Source organism: Perca fluviatilis, chromosome 8 (assembly GCF_010015445.1).
Source record: "Perca fluviatilis chromosome 8, GENO_Pfluv_1.0, whole genome shotgun sequence".
Classification (NCBI taxonomy): Eukaryota; Metazoa; Chordata; class Actinopteri; order Perciformes; family Percidae; genus Perca; species Perca fluviatilis.
Window position 1 is genome coordinate 27,575,598 of NC_053119.1, and position 21,156 is coordinate 27,596,753.

The following is a 21,156-nucleotide window of genomic DNA, read 5'->3' on the forward strand; positions in this document are numbered from 1 at the left end:
AATATGTGTGCAGCACCGAGCACCCACACGCAGCATGTTTTGGTATTTGTATGTGTCTTCTTGCTGGCAGGGGTCAGAACACATCAGAGGCACAGAGGGAGACCCGGGACCATCCCACTCTGCAGAGATACTGCTGGCTCAAGAAAAAAGCAATACGAGTGGTGAAAAAAAAACTCATTACCTTGGCACTAAGACTTAACGCTTCTTCCTTGAACTGGCTTTGATCTCTACCTAATGTGGATATATGGGAGAAGTGATGCTTTTACTGTGATGAAAGCTAACATTTAACTGCTCACATTAAATTAGCCAGGAAAGGGCCTCAGGCATGTTTGCATTTTGGAACAGTGGTGAGGGGGGTGCTCAACAAATTTTTGCACCAGGATATACAGACTATGTGAGCATGTTTGTTTTTGGGTTTTTTTTTACCAATAAATACAATTACAAAAATGACTTACAGTAAGCAACATAAAGGCCATTCCACAAGGGCTCATTGCCTTCTGTATTAGCATTTCCTGTTACTGTATATTAAACTAATTGCATTTAACTCTATTTTTAACATTACATTTTGTCTTTTTTTTTTAAATGGTTCATGTCATCCATCATTAGAAAACATTAACCTGCTATAGCTGTTAATAACACTCATTCTACTCTATATAGTATTTTTGGTTTCTGCCTGTAATAGTGACATAACTGACATTTCAAAGCTTCCTACTACACTTTTTGCATGTTATTATATTATATCAAAGTGCATCCCATCTTACACACACCACCCCACTGGTTTATTGTTCATTCTGTAGGCTACATTTGATTATCTTGAAATAGCATATGCACTTATGCTACTGTTCACACTGTCTGGTTGGATGCTAAACTACAGTTTAATGTGTGCAATGATATTGCACACATTAAGTACGCACTATCTAGTCAAATCAATCAAATTTAATTATTATCACGAACCTGAACAAAAGCTTTGAAAATGTGTGACATTTAATAAAATAGTAGCCTATTAGTGGCTGAGCGTGTTTTGCATATTGATGCAACGCCTGTAACAAATGGGATTTTATAATCAATTAAAATACCTTTAAACGGCCAATTATAATAATTAGAAAGAAATACAGCGAAGTCATATATTTCTGTAGAAACATTACGTGACCGATTAAAACGAAACATGTGACGATGGATGACGGTGACACATTGCCTATGTGGGGACGTCATTTGAATATTATTCCGATTGTTTGTGGTTTGGTCGGTGATTATCAGCCTGCTGTGTTGTAACAAACAGCTCATATAAGCTGTGATTCCCATGGAAAGCAGAGGTAGGAGGACACTCGTGCCTGGTGTCCGCCCCTTTCTGAGAAGTAAAGAGTTAACGGAGCGGTGGGTTCGCCCATTCTCCTGCTGTGAGTGACGCGATCATCTCCCTTATCCCTCAACTTTGCCTGTTGCCAGACCAGGCAGCCGAGGCGGACGCTGGCTATCGCTGCTGACATTCTGAACGCGATCACCCCAAAACGTAAATTATTTCCCCTCCCACCTCGTTTATTTATTTATTTTTTCCGCTGACTTTTCCCGCAGGCTGCTATTTCCGTAACGATGATTTTTAGTTTTTCTTTCCATCGGACTCCCCGATGTTGTGCAGTCTACTACACGAAGGCGTGAATCTTTTTTTGAGTAGAGGTGGATCTTCCCGGATACGGCGAGGGGGCATATTAAATTAGGGAAGAAAAAAAAAGAAGAGTTTCACGGAAATCCCCACAAATAAACATGCCGCGGAGGAAACAAGACGCGCCCAAGCGCGCAGCAGGTATGTGTATCAAATTATAATGTGCGTAGAAAAATAAGGTTTACTATCATAAAGCTGCGGATGTTACCTTTTGTTTTGTAGAGCTCACTTTACAGTCACTGCATTTCCGTTACCACTTTGTGTGTGTGTTTTTTTTTTTATTTATTTTTGCTCTCTAACGATCCGCTTTATCACTCTTGGCTACTCTTGTGAGACATCATAGAAACTGTTCCCTGTATTAAAGCGGATGTACAGTTTGTATACAACAATCTGTGATCCTGCGTTTTCGCACTCCACGCTGTGCGAATACTGTAGTCCCATCGGATGAGTTGCCTGCTGTAAACTTTCGCTTCCTATTGTTCCCAACTTGAATCCCTGACAGTTTACCGATCCTAACAGCCATCTACCTTTGATCTGTGGGAGTAAACCCTGTGGAAAAAAAACAGTGTTTTCGTGATGGTGAGTGCTCGAGGCGTGCCATAAGGGGGACATAAGGGCTTTGTGCGCATTTGATCCGAGCGCATAACTTCTTTGCACAAGCTGGGGTGGAAAAAAGCCCTACCTCTGAGCTTTTTTTCTTTTCTTGGGATAAGATAAACAATTTGAAAGCAGACAATGGGGTTTCGTGGGCTGGAAGGAGCCATAATCGACAGTTGCCATGTCTCATTTGACGGTTGATTGATTGGCTGTCATGCGGCTTTGATCTGATCCTTCCCGATTTGCATCAGAAAATCACTTCCCACCATGTGCTGCAGGCCCCTGACGTCACGTTTAAACCACTTTGAAAGGCCCTGTGTACTTTTTTACGCTCTCTCTCTCTCTCTCCCTCTCTCTTTCTCTCTCTTTCTCTTTCTTTCTCTCTCTCTCTCTTTCTGATGGCCAACTGACTACGAAAAAGTAAGAGGGGGGGACAAAGTGGTTTCACAGTAAGACATCACACAAGTACATACACACACACACACACACACACACACACACACACTTACACATACATACATACACACTTCCAGCAGAGAACATCACACTCCCATGTGCACATGCTCACTTGTTCACTTTGAACACACACACACACACACAACACACACACACACACACACACACACACACACACACACACACACAGACACAGTGGGTAGAGGAGGCGGGAGGAGTGGGTTAGAGGTTGTAAAAGGAGCCGTGTGCTATGTAATGGAGGGGAGGAATGGGTTTGCTCTGTCAGACCGGGCCGTCACAACGGCTTTGTTTCATGTTTGATTTAATTGTCTCTCCCCTGACAGGCCCATTCATCAATGGCTTTAATGGTCAATCAGAGACAGGCTGAGTGAGTGCTCCCATTCTGTTTAGCCATAAGCTGGCCTGGGCTTTTATTTCATCAAAATGCCCCAGCCTAATGTACATGCTCACTGGCTCAGAGTGGCCGCGGGGAGCACATAAAGAATGACTGAAAGCTTTCTGATTTCAGATCAGTGAGGATGTTTTTTTTTTTTTTTTTCCTCATCTCCTCCTCTCCTCTCTCCTCCCTGCTACACTGCTGTTTCTCTGTTGACAAAAGGGAATAAAAGGCTGTAATATAGATCGTTTTGTGTTTTTAGAAAACAACTTTTTCTCCCTGAAACCACGCTTCTTTGTTCATTCATTCATCTATTCATTTCTTCATTTTTTCATGCTCCCCTTCCACCCCTGTCAGTCAGCCCGTGCAGCTGCAAGTTATAAAGTTGTCAACTGTTCAGTGGCACACAAAGGGTGATGATGAATTGATTGCAGCACAGAGCATGGTGATAGAGAGAGCAAAGAAAAGGATGACAGATGATGGGCCTTGATTAGGGACTTAGGGGGAGAGTCAGCCCACTGCAACCTTGAGACTTGCATGAAAAATCTACGCCGGTACACACACACACACACACACACACACACACACACATACACTCTGGTTTGCTCTCTCATTGTCTCTCCAACACACACTCTCTCAGCTTCTCCCTGTCTTTCCTTCCTCTGTCTGAGAGGGTTTCTCTCTCCACAGTACAAAACTTGTTTTGCCTGCTTCATTAGCGTTGGTCCAATTAGCCGTGAGGCTGATGGAGTCCTGACAGCCCCTGTGATTGGAGATGACAAGCTCGGGGTGCCCAGCCCAATGAGGTTTGCCACCACTTTGATGTAATCAACTTGATATTACACAGAGCCGCTCGCCTTTGGTTGTGCTGTAACTCAATTTTCCGCTGCAGGTGACAAATGGGCCTGCCTACCTGGGTCAGGTCTGAGTGCTCTTAACAACCGAGGGCAGCTGGCCATGTAAACAGCCGAGCAAACATGAGAAAGGTACTCCCCCAGCTGTGGAAATACAGACCTACTTCCTTCATGGCTGGCGATTAGCTTCACCGCAAGCCCGATGCCTGAAGCTGTTGAAATGGCTGCAGAAAGTTGAAATGCTACGCCGACTTAACATGAAGTCGACTTTACACTTATCGTGTGGGCAAAGACGTGCGGCTATTTCACATAAATGTCTAACCTTTACAGTATGTCTGCAGAATGGTGTCAGTGTGCTTACAGTATCCAGAGTGTTGCATGTGTTAGTACACTGTTAGGCCATGTTATAACAGCGATCTGGTCTTGTGTGTGTGTGTGTATATAAGAGAGAGTCCGACACAGGAGGGGTGGGGGTTTAGTCTGATTTGGACCAGGCTCCACAGCAACAGTCTCTTCTTTCAGCAGGGTCAGGACTATAGGTGCCAGACTGGCAGCCATCACTCATGTCTGTCTGTGTGCGTGCGCTCAAATCAGTGGGCATGCACTTTCTGATTTGTTAGGTTTGAATTTGTGTGTGTGTGTGTGTGTGTGTGTGTGTGTGTGTGTGTGTGTGTGTGTGCGGTTTGGCTTGTGATAGTGATGAAAGGAATTGTAACTGTAGACCACCTGCTGGGGTCAGGCCATAATTCTCTGAGCTCTTTAGGCCCGTCTATGTTGCTCAGTTTCGTCCTTCTCTTCCCTTCTCTCGGTCTTTGCACACCACCTATGCAGCATATTCCAACTAAGAAACCCAAGACAAAGCACACAAACATGCAGTCTTGATGCCAGTAATGATAGGAGCATTAACAGCACACATTGCAGTCACATGCGCACATGTTTTGACTGGGTTGTAAAAAGCAGCAAGTGAGAAATGAAGTAAGCTGTTTTTATATCTGTCTGCCTTCCTGTTGTTTATGTGTGAAAAGCATGCCCTTATGGAAGCAGCAGGGGAGCACGATTTGGGACTTAATTGTTTGGCCGACATACGGGCTGACAGTGTTAGCGAGATTTAACAACAGTACGCCTCCGCCGGCGTTGTTTGCAGGTGTGAGCGCAGCAAATGTTTTGGCCTTGCAGGCCCTGTTGCTAATGAAAGTCCTGTGGCTGGATTCCGGCGAGGTTGAGTCACGTCTGTGATCTATGTGTCTGATAAGTGCATATCTAATGAGGCTGTGAGCAGCAGTGGAAGGAGGAGGAGGAAGGCTGACAGAGTGTTTCCCACAGGTATTGACAGATGCCTTTTTGTTTTTGCCATAGGCCCTGACTCCATAAATCCTGCCTGTGTAATGATAACAGTGCCACCCTGCCAGCAAGTGAGTGAAAGAGAGAAGTGTAGGAGAAGAGAGAAAAGAGGGCAGAGGTGGGAGGAAGAGGAGGAGGTGCTGGTGGTTGGGACGATGAGGAGGAGGAGGAGGAGGAGGAGGAGGAGAAGAAGAGCGAGGGGGGCGGTGAAATGGGCCTTCTCTGCTTTTTAACACACACTTGGCAGATGTCAAGCCATAGGGTTGGGCTTCGGGAGAGAAAGAGGAGTATAAGTACTGTTGTAGTGTCACAAATAGAAAACCGTTAGCCATCCACACACTTCCCTTTCAGCTTTCAGTGTGCTCTCAGCCGAGGTTTTCAGCCAGGACTGCTGTCTGGGCACTGAGTCGGAGGCTTTGTAAAAATAGTCCCACCGCTGTTGTGATAGATGCAGCTGTACCGTAGCGACAATTGGGACAGGCTGGATCCCTCCAACCCCAGCTCCCACCCACCCTCTCTCTCTGTCTCCCACCCCTCCTCGAGGTAGAGAGCGTCAGAGCCTGGTGGGATGTGTGCTCTTTTCGGGGAAACTGAGCTGTCTTCAGGGGTCCTGAAACCCAATCCAGGAGGAGAATAGCCCGGCCATGCCAGAGAGCCGATTTCCTTTTCAACAGAGTCATTTATCACTGACCCACCCTTCGCTTCTGACACAGTGACGTGTGTCATTTATCAAACAGGCTTTACCAGACACACAGAGAAGGGAGGTGGATAGGGGGCAGAGAGGAAGAGAAAGAGAGAGTGAAAGAGGGGAAAACAAGACAGAGAGTGGACTGAGAGAAACAAAGAGAAGGAGAGGAATGGAGAATGAGCTGCAGAGGCAGTGGAGAGAGAGAGAGGAATGGAGAGCCGGGAAAAGAGACTTACGTTGTGTGTGTGTGTGTGTGTGTGTGTGTGAGTTTTTCCAGGGAAGAGTGAGTTTTCCTGAAACCCTTTAGCAGAAGCATTTGGTAGGTGAGATTTTTTTCGAGATGACAGGGAGGATTGAGTTACACTGAGTTGTGTTTTGACGAGACAGAATGACAGAATGTTCTTCCATGACACGTCTCTAGATGTCTTAATGAAGGGGAGAAATATGTTTTGTGAGTACACAAAGTCCGACAAGTGTGATGGTTACGAACGCACCTAGGAGCGCCGCAGAGTTGTCTGTGTGTGTGCGTGCACGCATGGCCATATGGTGTCAATGTTTAATGCCATGTGTGTGTGTGTGTGTTGCTCCCTGATGAGCAGGGCTGACAGGTATCACTCATGCAGCAGCCTGGCCTTTAAATGAACCCGAGCTGCTCTGCTCCCCCGTGGCCCTAACAGGCTCTCTCCAAGATGGATGCTTCTTTAAAAATCAGATTAATGATGGATACCAGGCTTATAGTGCCATTTATCATGAAGAATATTATTTAGGCCGGCCGTGTATGGCTGTAACTGGAGAGCCAGGACGAGAAGAAGCAGGGTGGAAAGCCTTAGACAGACACTCACTGCATGATGGATGGCTGAGCGCTCTCTCTGAGTGTTACTAGACACCAGTGCCGCAGCAGTAGGCCATAATCAGATAGCCCAGGGATGTTTATCCCGCAACTACACTACCCAGATTGCCTTGCCTGGAGGGTTGCTTTATAAAAGGTATCATCTATCATTATTATCATCTTTAAAAAAAGTTAGTGGAATCATGAGAAAACTCTGGACACTGAAGGGCACGTCGACGCCTCAATGGAGTTTATTGCAATTGTACATTATAAAATGATCCATTGGATCCAATCTAACTGACTGTAATGATTACCTAGAAGTTTCCATTAAGCTTTGCCCAGAAGAGTCCCCTTCCCCGTGTCATTCCCCAACCATCATGAATAAAAGAGTACAGTGAGAGGTCAAGGCAAGGCCAGCTCTGCTGCTGCTACAGAAAAGGGAGAAAAAAAAAAATCTGTTGTTTTGTTTTTCGTCCTCTTCTTGTTCCCTCTCTCTGTCTCCTACCTCCTCCTCCTTCCACTCACTACTGTGATTTATGGTGGCCATCCATCTTCAGGCTGCGTCCATCACCTCCTCGTTGCTAGGCGATCATGGCAGCAGCTGTGTGTTGTGAGAGGGGTTTGGGCGTCCCACTCCCAAGCCCGACTTTATTCCCTTCACCCCCGATTCAACTTTACACACAGTCCCAGTTTTTGTCCCAGCTACAAGCTACAAACCTAATCCCAGTTTCAGACCTGAACCAATCCTTTATTCTCAACTGTATCCCAAGTTTGAGCTCCTGATGGTGTGTCAGCTCTTTACTCTAGGCTTTTACAATAGGCCTGGTTTTAGACCTGAATTGTAGAACTACAGTAACCCTTGTTTTAACCCCAGCCTTAAGGTGTTAGCACAAATTTCTAGGACTTTTTTTTTTTTAGCTCCTATCTTCACAGTTTTAGCCATCAATCCAGTATGGCATAATAACATTTTACTTAACCTACTTTTTAAAAAGGCAATGCAACGACTTCGAAACATGTACACCCTGGCTTGACACAGTAATGATTAACTAAGACAGTTTGGGTTCATGGGACAAAGAAAACATGAGTAGATCAGACAGCTTTTAATAGATTCAGTTTTAAGCTGTTATGAAAACATTCCGTTGAACTTTCCATTAACTAAACTGGTCATTGTAAACTATTGTGTGACTTTGACCCACTGTACTTACCGTAGTTTGAGCACGTGCTGTTTCGCAATGCAGTTGACAACAATAACACACACTTCAGGTACATTAAGTTCCACTGTCAAATAGTTTAGATTATTGGCTTTATTATGGTTTATGGTTCTACTAAACTAGTGTTTGTAAGTGTGTTGTGAAGCTGAAAGTTAAATAGCTGAAGCGTGAATTCACACAGACTGATGACATTTTTTAACAACATTTTTATATGAGGCCTAAACAGGTTGAGGAGTTCTGCTTCGTGGAGCTTTGGTTAACAACTGGCTGAGTAAGGCCGGTTACACACTGCCTGCGTGGCGTGAGCGTGGCGTTTCTGTTGTGTGTCAGCTGTGTGGCGGTTGCGTGGATTTTTCTGTCTTTACACATCAGAAAAGTGTCAGACGCGGTGCTGCTGCCCTGTCTAGACACATGTATGTTTCCCATTGATAAAATGAAATACCATGTTAAACATAAATATATACTGATTTGATTACAGGAAAGACAACGTTGGCAGTAATGACGGCAAAATAGGCTACAGAATATTTCGTTCTGTATTGACAGGTGCAATATTATTTTTATATTATTATTATTTTTTTTTATTACATTTATATCTGCATTTATATCAAAACCTAGAGACTTTCAAACATCAACATGTCATTTATTAATATGTATTTGTGTCTAAATGACATATAAACATCTTTTCCTATTATATTTTGCCTGGAAATGCTTCCAACACGCTTGCGTGTCGCGTGAAAAATAGTCGTCGGTTCTATTTCTAGCAGGCACGCGTTTTTGGTGCGTTTTCCCACGCCTTAGACGTAACCTAACCTGGTAACATGGGAACCGGAATAAAAACGGACACGCCACGCAGCTGACACGCTCGCGCGACGCATCCAGTCTGTAACCGGACTAAGGCTCAAAGAAAAGAGTGCGAGATAGAGAAGGAGGCAGAGATGTGGGATAGTTCTAGGAAGTTCGCCTGACTGCGTATCCTCAGACGAGGCAGGCTCTGTGTGTGTGCATGTCGGACTGAAACACCGCCTTCCCGTGGCATCTCGATCCTTACTGCCCTTGGTTTCTGCACCTGTGGAAGCTGTTTGTGTTTTTTTTCTTCCTTTTTTTATCGCTTATTGTGACTGCATCAAGTTTAAAACTGGGACTGGAACTATGAGTCACCTCGTTCTCTTGTACATTAGAGTTAGTAACGGGAGGTCTTTATGTGTCTGTGGCTCGTCTCATGTCAGATAAACAAGATGAATTTTCAGGTCTTGAAGGTCTGTATGTGCAGCTGGCAGCTTTGAGGTCCACTCATAACAAAACAATCAGCAGAGGGTTGAATCTATTCAGTCTCTCTCTCTCTTTCTTTCTCTCTCTCCTCTTACTCTGTGCATTGACAAGGTTCAGCCCTAAGCTTTGCCTGGGGCCAGAATGATCTCTCTGTTTTTCCCATCTCCCATATCGCACATCCTGCACTACAATTGGCGGACACAATGTATTCACAATGCCATCAGGGGGTAGAGAACACACAAAAATAAAAAAAACAACAACTGACAAAGACATCCACGGTTGCTTGTAACATGATAGCCTGTGTAAGCATAATGTACTGTAGCAGCAGAGTTATGTATAATAAAAAATAAAAGAACTCAAAAAAATGAATAGCACAAGATGGCCTGGTCATATCTGGAAAAGCGAATTATGTCAGGACTTATTAATATTTCAAATGGCCGCAGATCACCTGTTACATATTTTCTCGTGGGACTTTCAACCAGCCTGTAAGGATCAAAGGGAAAGGAGGGAGAGAACTAAGTTTGATTGAGTGTGTTGCTTTGACAAATGTGTGCAACAGAAAGGCATTTTAGGTATGTTTCTGATCTGCTGCTATTTTGACAGAATGGGGCTGTTTTAGACTAAATTATTCTAATCTATTTAAAGAGTTTTAGGCTGCTGGGAAACTTGAGAGAGCGAGTGGAAGTCGGTGGTTTGTGGGTTTTTTGATTGAGACTAAGGTGACTTCCTGTCCTGTAGCGCTCTGGAGCTGTTTCCTGTCAGTAAGAGACCCCCCCCCTGCTGAGGGGCCGTGAAGGTTTAAGGGCGTCAAGGTCCGGTTAAAGTACATGTCAAGAAACACTCGTCATGTTGTGATACACAGTTTGACTCTCTCCTCTCAGAGCCCCCCCCCGATCTGATCACAGACTGACTTCAAATATCTCATACAGCATGTGATCAAAGATCTTGGCAACTAGGCCTAACCTCCTTTCCTCTGTTACTCAACTGGATAATAGTAATAATAAATTACTTTATTTACTGTATATGTTATCTTTCATACAAGAAATGCAGCTCAATGTATATAGGACAACATTCAATTATCATGCATGTTTGTATAGTTTAAATTTAAATCTTAAACCGTAAACAATAGCCTGCAATCGCTGTGCTTTCTTTTTTCCTGTTGCTTGATTCTTTTGTTGTCTTTGAACAACACCATAAAGCTTTTGTTGTAATCTTAACAGTAAGCTATAAGGGACCACCCATGTAGACAATTTCCTCTCCCCTCCCTGTATCCCTGTAGTTGCGTCTTTGTGCACGGTACAGTTTTCTATGCGTCGATCATTATGAATATAAATAAAGAGGTAATCAAGCTATGGAACCTATATAAACAATGCTTTTGCGATAGCATTAGTTTCTGTTTTATTTTCTTAAAGATCCCTGTAGGATGTTAATTAAGCGTTCTTATTCCTCGCTTCTATCGGTGTAATGCACAAAAATGTACACGTTGAATTGACATTATACATGGCATTTCTTTATGAAGTAGGCAGTTATTGCACATAGTAGTAGCATTGTGTGAATTTCTTTTTTTATAACAAAGAAACAGCAACAAAAAACAAAGAAACAGCAACAAAAAAAACAAAGACAAAAACACAACAACAGTGAGGTTCAATGTAAATCTCTGAAAACAGCTGATGTTCAAATTACATTGTAGACAAATAGGTGCAGAAATTTTCCCATTGTTCCTTCATGGTTTCATTCGTACAATGTAGTCTTCCCAGCATCTTTTCGCACGCATCATTCTCAGTCATTCTTTCTTTCCACATTCTAAGTGTTGGGGCATGAGAGTTCTTCCAAAATTTCAAAATGAGTCGGGAGCATGTTACCAAAGTGTTTATTTAACATTGGCACTTCTCTTTTGTCTCCGAGTAAACATAGTCTAGGTGATTTGGGCAGATTATAGGATAACCAACCCTGCATGTAACTTAAAACACTGCTCCGAAAAACTGGACATTCCCAAAGGGCATGCATCAAAGTACCTTTAGCTATTTGACATTTCCAACAAAGATCGTTCCTGCCAATACCCATTTTAAAAGCCAAGAAGGGGTATAATAATATCTATTAAGAATTTTGTATTGAATAAACTTACCTCTAGCTCCTCTAATGTGCAACCCACTGTTTGACAGAAGCATTGTGTGAATTTAAACAGATCCTCTTTTCACCATATCTTTGCGAAAACAATTTCAGAAAAAGAAATACTTTTTTCTACGTACATCTGTCGTCTATGCTATTTTTAGCGTAAAGACCACAGATGAAATACTGTACTACACTGATGACCGCTCAAAAGGCCTCACCTTTTTTTTTTTTTTTCATACCACGATGCCTGTGGCAAGGTTTTCCCTTTTCATTTTTTTCAGAGACCAAGCAGTCATTTGAGTATGAGGGTCAGAAACAGGTAGAGTTTTTAATGACACATCCTGTTTACCCCACTGCTGTTGGGTGTGAGCTGGCTCCCAGACTGTTTTCCCAGCTGTGCAGGCCAGACCAGGAATATACACTGTGGTCATCAATTAAAGACAGATTGAAGAAAAGGGACAGGACTTTGTAGTAGCTTAATGAAGAGGTATAGGATTGTGCTTTTCACAAAGATATTCAAATGCATTTGCTGATTTGAGCTGAGATAATCTGGCAAATAAAGAATAGCATAGATTTCTACTTGAGAAACACATGATTGATTTTTTTTTTTTTTTTTTCATATTATCACTCGTGCATACAAGGCCTATTTAAAATGCAGCATCAAAAACAGACAGCACTCAGCAGCACTCGAGGAGAAATAACCCATGGGACAGAGGGAAGGAGACAGAGAGAGACACACACTGAGAGGCTCTGCTTTAGAGGCAGCCACAGCACCTTCCTGCTTAATCACGCCCTGTCCCTGCCCTGTCTGTTGTTCCTGATCGTCAGAGCAGCACTGCAGTATTTCTATCAGATGATTTCTCCCTCCTCGTCTGCGGCCCTTATGTTTATGAAAATGATACTCCACAGGAATGCCTCCTGCATGCCAACATGTCACTGTCTTTCCTCATCGCTTGCATCTACGTGCGTGTACGAGTGTGTTTGAGAAGGGGAGCGGGGGTGCTTGTGTCATAACTGACTGACTAGCTTTATTTATAATTACGTGGGGGTGTATTTGGCGTTGCGTATCTTAAAGTGAAGTGTGTGTTTCTGCATGTGAGACTTATTTTCTGCAGCTTTTGTGTTTGTGTGAAATGTGTTATTGCTATTTCTGTGTGAGCCGTGACTGAGATGTTGATTGTGTAAAAGTGCATCGCCTACCCTTCTACCCCACCCCAAGGAATCAATCATGGAACCTAATGATTCTTGTCTTTCTCCCACATGGCATCAGCTCACTTTACCATAACATGAGCACACACTCTCTTTCTCATTTACACATACACACACACACACACACACACACACACACACGCACACACACTAGGAACATTCATACATTGGCCCTACACCATATGCTTAGATATTAGTTAAGACTGCAATCCAAGAGTATTGTTGTATTCATAATCCTCTTTTATTTTTTATTCTAAGGGAGCCTCAATACTCCCATCACCTTTTATTAGCTTGATAAATCACCTCTGTTGTCAGTCAAGCCAGGGAGAATAATTGGATGTGGTTGTCGCCCTGTGTGATGGATTATCAGTCATTGGGGATTAAATTAACAGATAGTGCTCAGACATAATGGTTTTTGTTTTGCATTTTAAATTGCCTGGAAGCATGGCTAGACTCTGTAGGTTTATATCAGGTCCTTTTGGACTTCTCTCCCCCTCTCAGTGCTATCTAGGTTTAATGACAAATGAACAATAACATATAAGGGTCGCAGTTCTATTAGTATGAAATGTAAAACATTTACTGCCAAGTTATGTCACAGAGAGAGCCCTGGGAGAAGGTTAACGAATGTGATAACATGACATGAAATTGGATATGGCAATAGTTTGATGAAATAGCTAGACAATGTGAAGAAATATGTGGAATAAGAGAAAGGTGACCTGACAACTTGGTCAAGCGGTGTGTCAGGCTTGCCTGATGCAAGCTGACATCCGTGACCAGCTAGTCAGGACACAAACACATTAACTACCTCATCCTGGCTGGATTTCCTCTTTCAAATGAGAGTCTGACACGAATGCCTTCCAGAGGAGAAGCGGAAGAGAAAGTAAAGAGGGTGTGGGCAGTCGCTTGAGCGCTGGTAGCAGTGAGATATCTCCCTTGCGTGTTTGCCTGAGCGTGAGCGATTTACCTCCTCGACCCATTCTCCATCCTACCAGACCCCTCCCTCCCCTCCAAATCCACATTATCATAATTGTGTCCAGAACATGAGGGGCCGGGGAAGTGATCATGTCATTTTATTTACACCCTGCTTGGCCTTTTTTACAAACGACATGCCACTGACTGCCAAGCGGACTGGGGCCCGACGACATCTTTTGATCAGGGCTGTCGGGGCCTATCAGCGGAGAATGGCAGGTAATGGATACCCAGTGACAAACCAAATCTCCGGGAGGACGGAGAGTGGGCTGCACCTGCCAGGTCTCCATTAGGCTGGCCTCTCAGTGGGGCTGCCTGCTGACTGTGCCCCCAGGGCCCAAATCAGACCAGCGCCAGCCGCATGGCTGCCTAGAGATTGGCTGTTAGCACTGGAAATGAGAGTTATTTCAGCTATGACATTTTTGTTTAGACTGGACGTGAGTGCGTGGGGCGGGTGGGGGGAATGAAGGATTTAGTCACTGTGTGTGTGTGTGTGTGTGTGTGTGTGTGTGTGTGTGTGTGTGTGTTTTTTTTTTTTTTTTTTGTGTGTGTGTGTGTGTGTGTGTGTGTGTGTGTTTGCCTGTTTGCCTGTTTACCTCCACATGCCCAAGCTCGACTGTATGAGTGCAGAAACTATTAAAGCGTATACCTACCGCTTTCTTCGGGCATTTGTCTTAGTTTACAATATTGTCCAAATGGCCGCGGACCTGTCCACAGGCTATTCACTATTTTCAGAGATTATTTGTTTTTCCTTTTAAGTTGAGCAGTTTTGTGAGTGAGGTGGACAGAAAGTGAGGGAGGGGGCATGGTGACACTGTGGGAGAAGGGGGTGAGTGGTGGGTGAGTCGTCGTTACTCTTTGTGGGTGGACACAGAAGTTTGTGTGCATTTGTGTGTGCGGGGCCCAGCGGTACATGTACACACAAACAAATGCACGCACACACACTTATCATCTCTCTCCATGTAAGCAGTGGGCACCAACATGCAAAGTAACAGATCGCTTACGTATTGCCGTCATGTTGACGCTCATTCTCACCTCGTCCCCTCGTCCACCTCGTCCTCGTCTCTCTTTTCCCTCGGCCTCATTTTCTCCCACCCTTTATTTTGTTCATTTCTTTTTTTTATGATCAGTGAAGTGTATTTGTATTATGTTTGCCTGACATTCAACACCTGTTTAGACTGGCTGAGATTTGCTTTTAAGAATGCAGCTTGAATCCAGAGTATTGACTGTTAAGTATTGACTATTAAGGAACTAATGAACTCACTTCCGTCTAGTTGACACTTTAGAATGTCTATTTCACATGTCAAACAAAATTCTGACATCCCTTCCCTGAAATTCCTCAAGCTGTGTGTGTGTGTGTGTGAGTGTGTCTGCGTGTGTGTGTGTATATATGTGTGTGTAATCAGAGAAGAGGCAGATGAAGAGGCGTCAGACATATTAACTGACAGATGGAGGTTGATCCAACTCATTTATTACCCCAGAGGAGAATGCCACAGTGAGATTGGGCTTCATTAATTTCAGATTTAGTTTTCATTTCAAGCTGTTGCGCCCTGAGATAAATAAAATGGCGCATTATGTTTTTGCCAAGATATTTCTTTTTTGTTTTTCTCCAATAGAAAGAGTGAAAAGAGGGGAGGCATAAGTTCTGTGTGGCTGGGGTAGTATATAAATACAGGCTCGCCTAGAGGAAAATAACACCTCAACGGTTGATGAGGTGAAATGGGATGACTGTAATTTCTCAGCTCAGCTTTAAAGGCTCCCACACAGATGGCTCATTTATCCCTGGGAGTCCTCGGGCACACATAGCAGGGAAACTTTTTTCTCCAGTTATTCTAACATAGCGTGCTCACTCCCTGCAATTTAACTCATCTCTTTCTTTCTCTCTTTGTCTCCATTCTCCTTGCAGCCTATTCTCCCGAGGAGCTGACAGAGCACACTATGGAGGATGAGGAGGCGGAGGCAGACGACCTGCCCTCAGCCCCTCAGGATGACCCCCCCATGAAAGATGAGTTTGTGGAGCAAAGTCTCGGTCCGGCCAAGGAGCAGGCATGTGACCAGGAATCAGCTGGTGCCGCGGAGCTCTCAGGACAAGAGATGGACAGTGAGTCACATATGAGCGAGACAAGTGACCGTCTCTCAGATTTCGAGAGCCCCTCCAGAAAAGCCGAGGGCAACTTGGTCACAGCACCTCTGAATGGTGGCACTAAAACCCCTCCCATAGGCATGGACACCTTAGAACAAATGAAGGTTATCTACTCCAGCTTCCTGACCGGCCCCTTGTGGTCACCCCTTAACTTTAATTCCACACCGCCACAGGCGCAGGCGTCGGCTTCTACGGAGAAGCCAGCTCGCAGCAACAGCACCAGTAGCAGTAGTAGCTGCAGCAGCGGTAGCTATGACTGGCACCAGTCTGCAGTGGCAAAGACACTACAACAGCATCCTCCCCAGAGCCGTCACCCTGCTCACTCTGAGCCCAGCCTCTTTAGTACAGTCCAGCTCCACAGGCAAAACCCAAAGCTGTTTGGCTCAATCTTCACTGGGGCCAGTAAATTCCGCTGTAAGGGCTGTAGTGCTGCTTATGACACCCTGGTGGAGCTGACAGTTCACATGAATGATACAGGCCACTACCGCGATGACAACCAGGACAGGGCAGGCAGCGGCGCAAAGCGCTGGTCTAAACCACGTAAGCGATCCCTGATGGAGATGGAAGGGAAGGAGGATGCCCAGAAAGTTTTGAAGTGCATGTATTGTGGCCACTCCTTTGAATCGCTCCAGGACCTCAGTGTCCACATGATCAAGACCAAACACTACCAGAAAGTGCCTCTGAAGGAGCCCATGGCCCCTGTGGCAGCCAAAATCATGTCTTCTAAGAAAAGGGGACTCGTGGGGTTGGACCTCATTACCTCACCACGTTCGAGAGAAGGAACCCCCAAAGCTAAGCACCCACAGGCAGACCTGAGTGAACACTCACAGAAGCCCTCCTCCAGCCCCTACACTACCCCTAATAACCGCTACGGCCACCAGAACGGTGCTAGCTATACTTGGCAGTTTGAATCCAACAAATTTCAGATCCTCAAGTGTATGGAGTGTGGGAGTTCCCATAATACACTGCAAGAGCTGAGAACCCACATGATGGTGACAGGACACTTCCTGAGGGTGACCAGCTCTGTGGGGAAAAGAATCAAAACACTTCCTGAGGCCACCTCCCCCAACCCTAGGAGGGTTAGCACACCTACTGAACAGAGGGTCCAGTCTGTCCCACTCGCACCCTCCACCTTCTCTCCTCCACCTCTTCAAACTACGACAACTTCCCCGGCTACCTCCCCTCCTCTTAAAGAAATCAAAAAGGAGGAGGTAGAGGAGGAGTGCACTAAGCAAGAGGCTGTTGGGAACGAGAAGCAAGTTTCTGCTTCAGTTGGGAAGGAGGAGGATGCTGAGAAGGAGGAAAAATATGACATCTCAAAGTATAGCTACCTTACTGAAGAGGACCTGAAGGAGAGTCCTAAAGGGGGCTTTGATATTCTCAAATCACTGGAAAACACTGTGACGTCAGCCATCAACAAGGCACAGAGTGGGAATCCAAGCTGGGGTGGCTATCCTAGCATCCATGCAGCCTACCAGTTCCCCAGTGCCCTCAAGCTCCAACAGGGCAGCATGGAAAAGAATTCCCCACTGAAGTTCTTGTTCAACGGAGGGGATGGAGCATTGTCCTCCCTTTCCAAGAACCTGCCCCTCATTTCCCCACCTCTTAGTCAGTCCTCCCCCTTCCCCAGCAACAACTTCCAGGCAATGGAGGATTTAGTGAAAAAAGTGACTGAGAAAGTAGCAAAAGTAGAACAAAGGGTGAAGCAGTTGTCTCCTAAGATGGAGAACCACCTCTCTCCCTGTAGCAGTGAGGCTGGAGAATCTCTTAAGGGAGGAGAGGCTGACTCACCTCGGGAATGGAGGGCAGTCACCCCAGCCAATAGCGACCGGGGAAGCCATAGCGACAGAGCATCCCCGGCAACAGAACCCAAGAGAGAGACAGCAGTCAAATCCCAGCTCGCCTCTACGTTGAGATGCAGTTCTGCCATTATCACTGGCCATACTCCTCCAGAGCAGCCCTTTGTCAACCCTCTAAGTGCTCTTCAGTCAGTAATGAACATTCATTTGGGGAAAGCAGCCAAGCCCTCCTTGCCAAACCAAGATCCCCTGAGCCTGCTCTCCAGACTTAGCCAGAGCATGGCTGAGAGGGCTGCTGTGGCCGCTCCTCCCTCACAGACCAAAAAGCCGGAAAGTGTAGTTGATAATAGCTTTTGCCAGCCCAGTGATGACCAGCCTATGGACCTCACAAAAGGGAAAAGCGATAGAGGAGGTTCTTTAGGCTCAGCTCCCCTAACCCCTTCATCCACAGCCTCCTCTATCTCCCCCTCCTCCCTTATCACTCCTGCAAAGCTAACAGTGGTCTCTCCCTACACATCCAGCAGCCCTCTGCATGAAAACGCATTGTCAGACATCTCAGACATGCTGAGGAACCTGACACAGTCCCACCATGTCCCAAAGGCTCCCTCGCGGTCCCGGGTCACAGACAAAGCCGAGATCGTGGGCTCTACTCACGACGACGACGACGTGTCCCTGCACGGCCACAAACGCAAAGGCCGTCACTCCAACTGGAACCCCCAGCACCTCCTCCTCCTGCAGGCCCACTTTGCCTCGAGCCTGAGGCAGACATCAGAGGGGAAGTACATCATCAACGACCTCAGCCCACAGGAGAGAATGCATGTGTCTCGTTTCACAGGCCTCTCCATGACCACCATCAGCCACTGGCTGGCTAACGTCAAGTACCAGCTAAGGAGAACTGGCAGAACCAAGTTCCTCAAGAACCTGGACTCCGGTCAACCTATATTCTTCTGTAGTGACTGTGCCTCACAGGTCCGCGCCCCAGCAGCGTATGTATGCCACCTGGAAGCCCACCTTGGGTTCAGAATCAGGGACCTGGCCAAGCTGTCCCCCAAACAGACTGTCAGGGACTCCCACACTCTCACAGAGAAACTAGTGCCCCTGGAGTCCTTGCTATCTCCACAATCACAAGATGAGTGCAGTGGAAATGGGGCAGTGTACCGCTGCCAGCTCTGCGTCCGTAAATTTGCCACTAAGCACGCCATCAAACTTCACCTCAGCAAGAGCCATGGGAAGTCTCCAGAGGACCATCTGCTATATGTGAGCGAAGTAGAGAAACACTAAATTACTCTCAGCAGTAGACATACTGTAAAAAAACATGTGTAGAATGGGTGGTAAGCGAGAAAAAAAAAAATCTAAACAGAATATTTGAAAGTGTGGTAATGCACAAGGATGGCATGGACTACTGTTAAAAATGTCAGCACAATGTGTTTACATCGATTCAGTCTATAAACATTTCTAATTTCTCTGTATTTCAAAAGACATTTATTTCACATCAAAATATACTGTAGGTCAAAGATATTCAGCCTGATTTGTTGTTAGCTTTGTTGTCTTCCTCACTCTATGTACACCTTTTGGTAATGTGAGACAACAGAGGACCGATTATTTCATGATTATGGTGAATCTCTTGACTAGAAGGTCAGCTAATAACTTGAAATGTATTAACTTTATTGTATTTATTTTGTATTTTTGTGAGTTTGGTTTTGATTTGCTGGTAGACTGCATGTTCAACAAGTGTTACTGTTACATTTGTACAGTCCTGTCCTGTCCAGATTTTAAAATGCTCTTTCAAACTGGTCATTTTTTAACACATATAACAGCCAAATGCCTGGGAAAGCTACTTAAAAGAATCTGCGAAACAGCAAAAGTTCATTGCTTGTTTTTTATAGTTTTCTCTGTACAGCCTATTGATTTCCTTGCTGATTGTAAAAGTTGCCTTGTTCTTTATCATTGAGTAAGGGGCACTTAAAATCCAGGTCTGTGTAAAAATGTATATATAGTGTATAAGCTTACAACTTTGCTGTTTAAATTATGCATACTTGTTATATTTCCTAATTTAAGAGGACTATGACTATCCACTGGTGCAGAGCCTTTGAAGAAGATTAAAAGGACATTGTTTTGCACAATAGTTTTATAAATGTTATTTGATTAAAAAAACAACAATACAAATATGTTAATGCCTTGTGCTTCTATGATTAAATTGAATTAACTGCTGCATAAAACATTAGTTTTCTTTCATGTTTACCAATCAGAGAAATGTGTAGATCAGGGTGCATTATGAATCTCTAATTTGAAAAAAAAACTATATTTCAACAAGTGACGTTTCAGAGTTCGTCAGAGAGACAACTGACAGTATTGTCCAAAATGTCGCTTACATGCTGTTATCTGATTTTTCACCTGGCTTGCAGGAAAACAATACATCTTAGAGGAAAAACTCACCCCTCCCAAATTGTTGTCCCACATTGTGATGACTAAGCATTTACAAATCAGCTGACAGATTGCTCACAAGGCTACATGCATCTGCAGAAACACTGAGCAGAACTTAAAAACCCTCAGCATTTTTAGCTGCACTTATCTTTGCGACTACAATTTGCCTAGATGTTCCTGGTGATTTTCTGTGTCGTCGCCTTTTTGGGGGGTTGACTCGGGAGGTGCGAGCAGTGCCACTGCCTGCGAGGCGTCTGGCAGGTGGTGTGTGCTGCATGTAAACCACCAGATGTTTCTGAAACGAGCCACTGGAGGAGGAGGAGGCAGGCGGGCTGCAACAGCAGGCAGAGTGGGCTGATTACCACGGGGGCTTGGATGCCATCAGGAGCCCTGGGCACAGACAGCAGATCTGGCACACACCTGGACTCCACGACTGTCCCTTGGAAAAAATAAAGCGGATCCTATATACGCGCGCTGAGACAAGCTGACAGTGGTGCAGAATGCACAGACAGGTGCTATTCCCACAAAGCAGGCTTTTGGATCTAACAATATTACTGGCAGGTGTTGATGCTATCAAAGCAGTCACAATTCAGGCTCATTGCCATGTAATGATAAAAACATTTTTTTTTTAATGTTTTTCAGTATGCATGATAAAGAAACACACACACACATTGACTTCTCGGTTTTTCTCCCATCTACCTTTGTCTTATTTGAAGATGCCTGGGGACACCATGTTCTTTCTGTTTGATGTTCCCAGGCCTCGCTTGTCATGATTGACTGACTGAGTGACTTGGGGCCGGGGAAGTTATCTGGTTACTATGGTGACGGCCATTTGCCCAGCCTCTAACCCTGCTCGCTCACTCAACAGAGGACAGCTCGAGTGCAGCACACCCATTTACTCTCTTAAATCTCATCATCTCGCTTCAGTTCCTCCCACCCGGGAACAGATTAATTAACACACACACACTGTGTCCTGACCCCGTCTTCTCACACAAACTCATTACCGCCTCAGACTTGCTCCCGGCCCTCCGACGTTTAGGATACATTGGTCTAACGTTATGGGAGAACCCAGTGATGACTCACATCTGACAAGCAGAATAAAGCCCTTAACAAAGGATGATAATTGAAAGATGGGATTCAGACCGGTAGCCATTGATAATGCAAATGAAAAAGGCCGGGCTGCCTTATTGAATATCTG

The 21,156-nt window shown here is 44.9% G+C and overlaps 1 protein-coding gene across 1 annotated transcript; it reads left to right on the forward strand.

The window, feature by feature from the left end:
* Window positions 1-1,364: 1,364 nt before the first annotated feature.
* On the forward strand, window positions 1,365-19,753 carry tshz3a (teashirt zinc finger homeobox 3a). Its single transcript, XM_039809672.1, has 2 exons — window positions 1,365-1,801; window positions 15,499-19,753. The coding sequence occupies exons 1-2, from the start codon at window positions 1,762-1,764 to the stop codon at window positions 18,813-18,815; spliced, it is 3,357 nt and encodes a 1,118-aa protein (XP_039665606.1). The 5' UTR covers window positions 1,365-1,761; the 3' UTR covers window positions 18,816-19,753.
* The last annotated feature ends 1,403 nt before the right edge of the window (window positions 19,754-21,156 follow it).

Coding starts and splice junctions, on each gene's coding strand:
- tshz3a (XM_039809672.1), top strand. CDS start 1,762: ATGCCGCGGAGGAAACAAGACGCGCCCAAGCGCGCAGCAG. Junction 1,802..15,498: donor CGCGCCCAAGCGCGCAGCAG/GTATGTGTATCA, acceptor TTCTCCTTGCAG/CCTATTCTCCCGAGGAGCTG.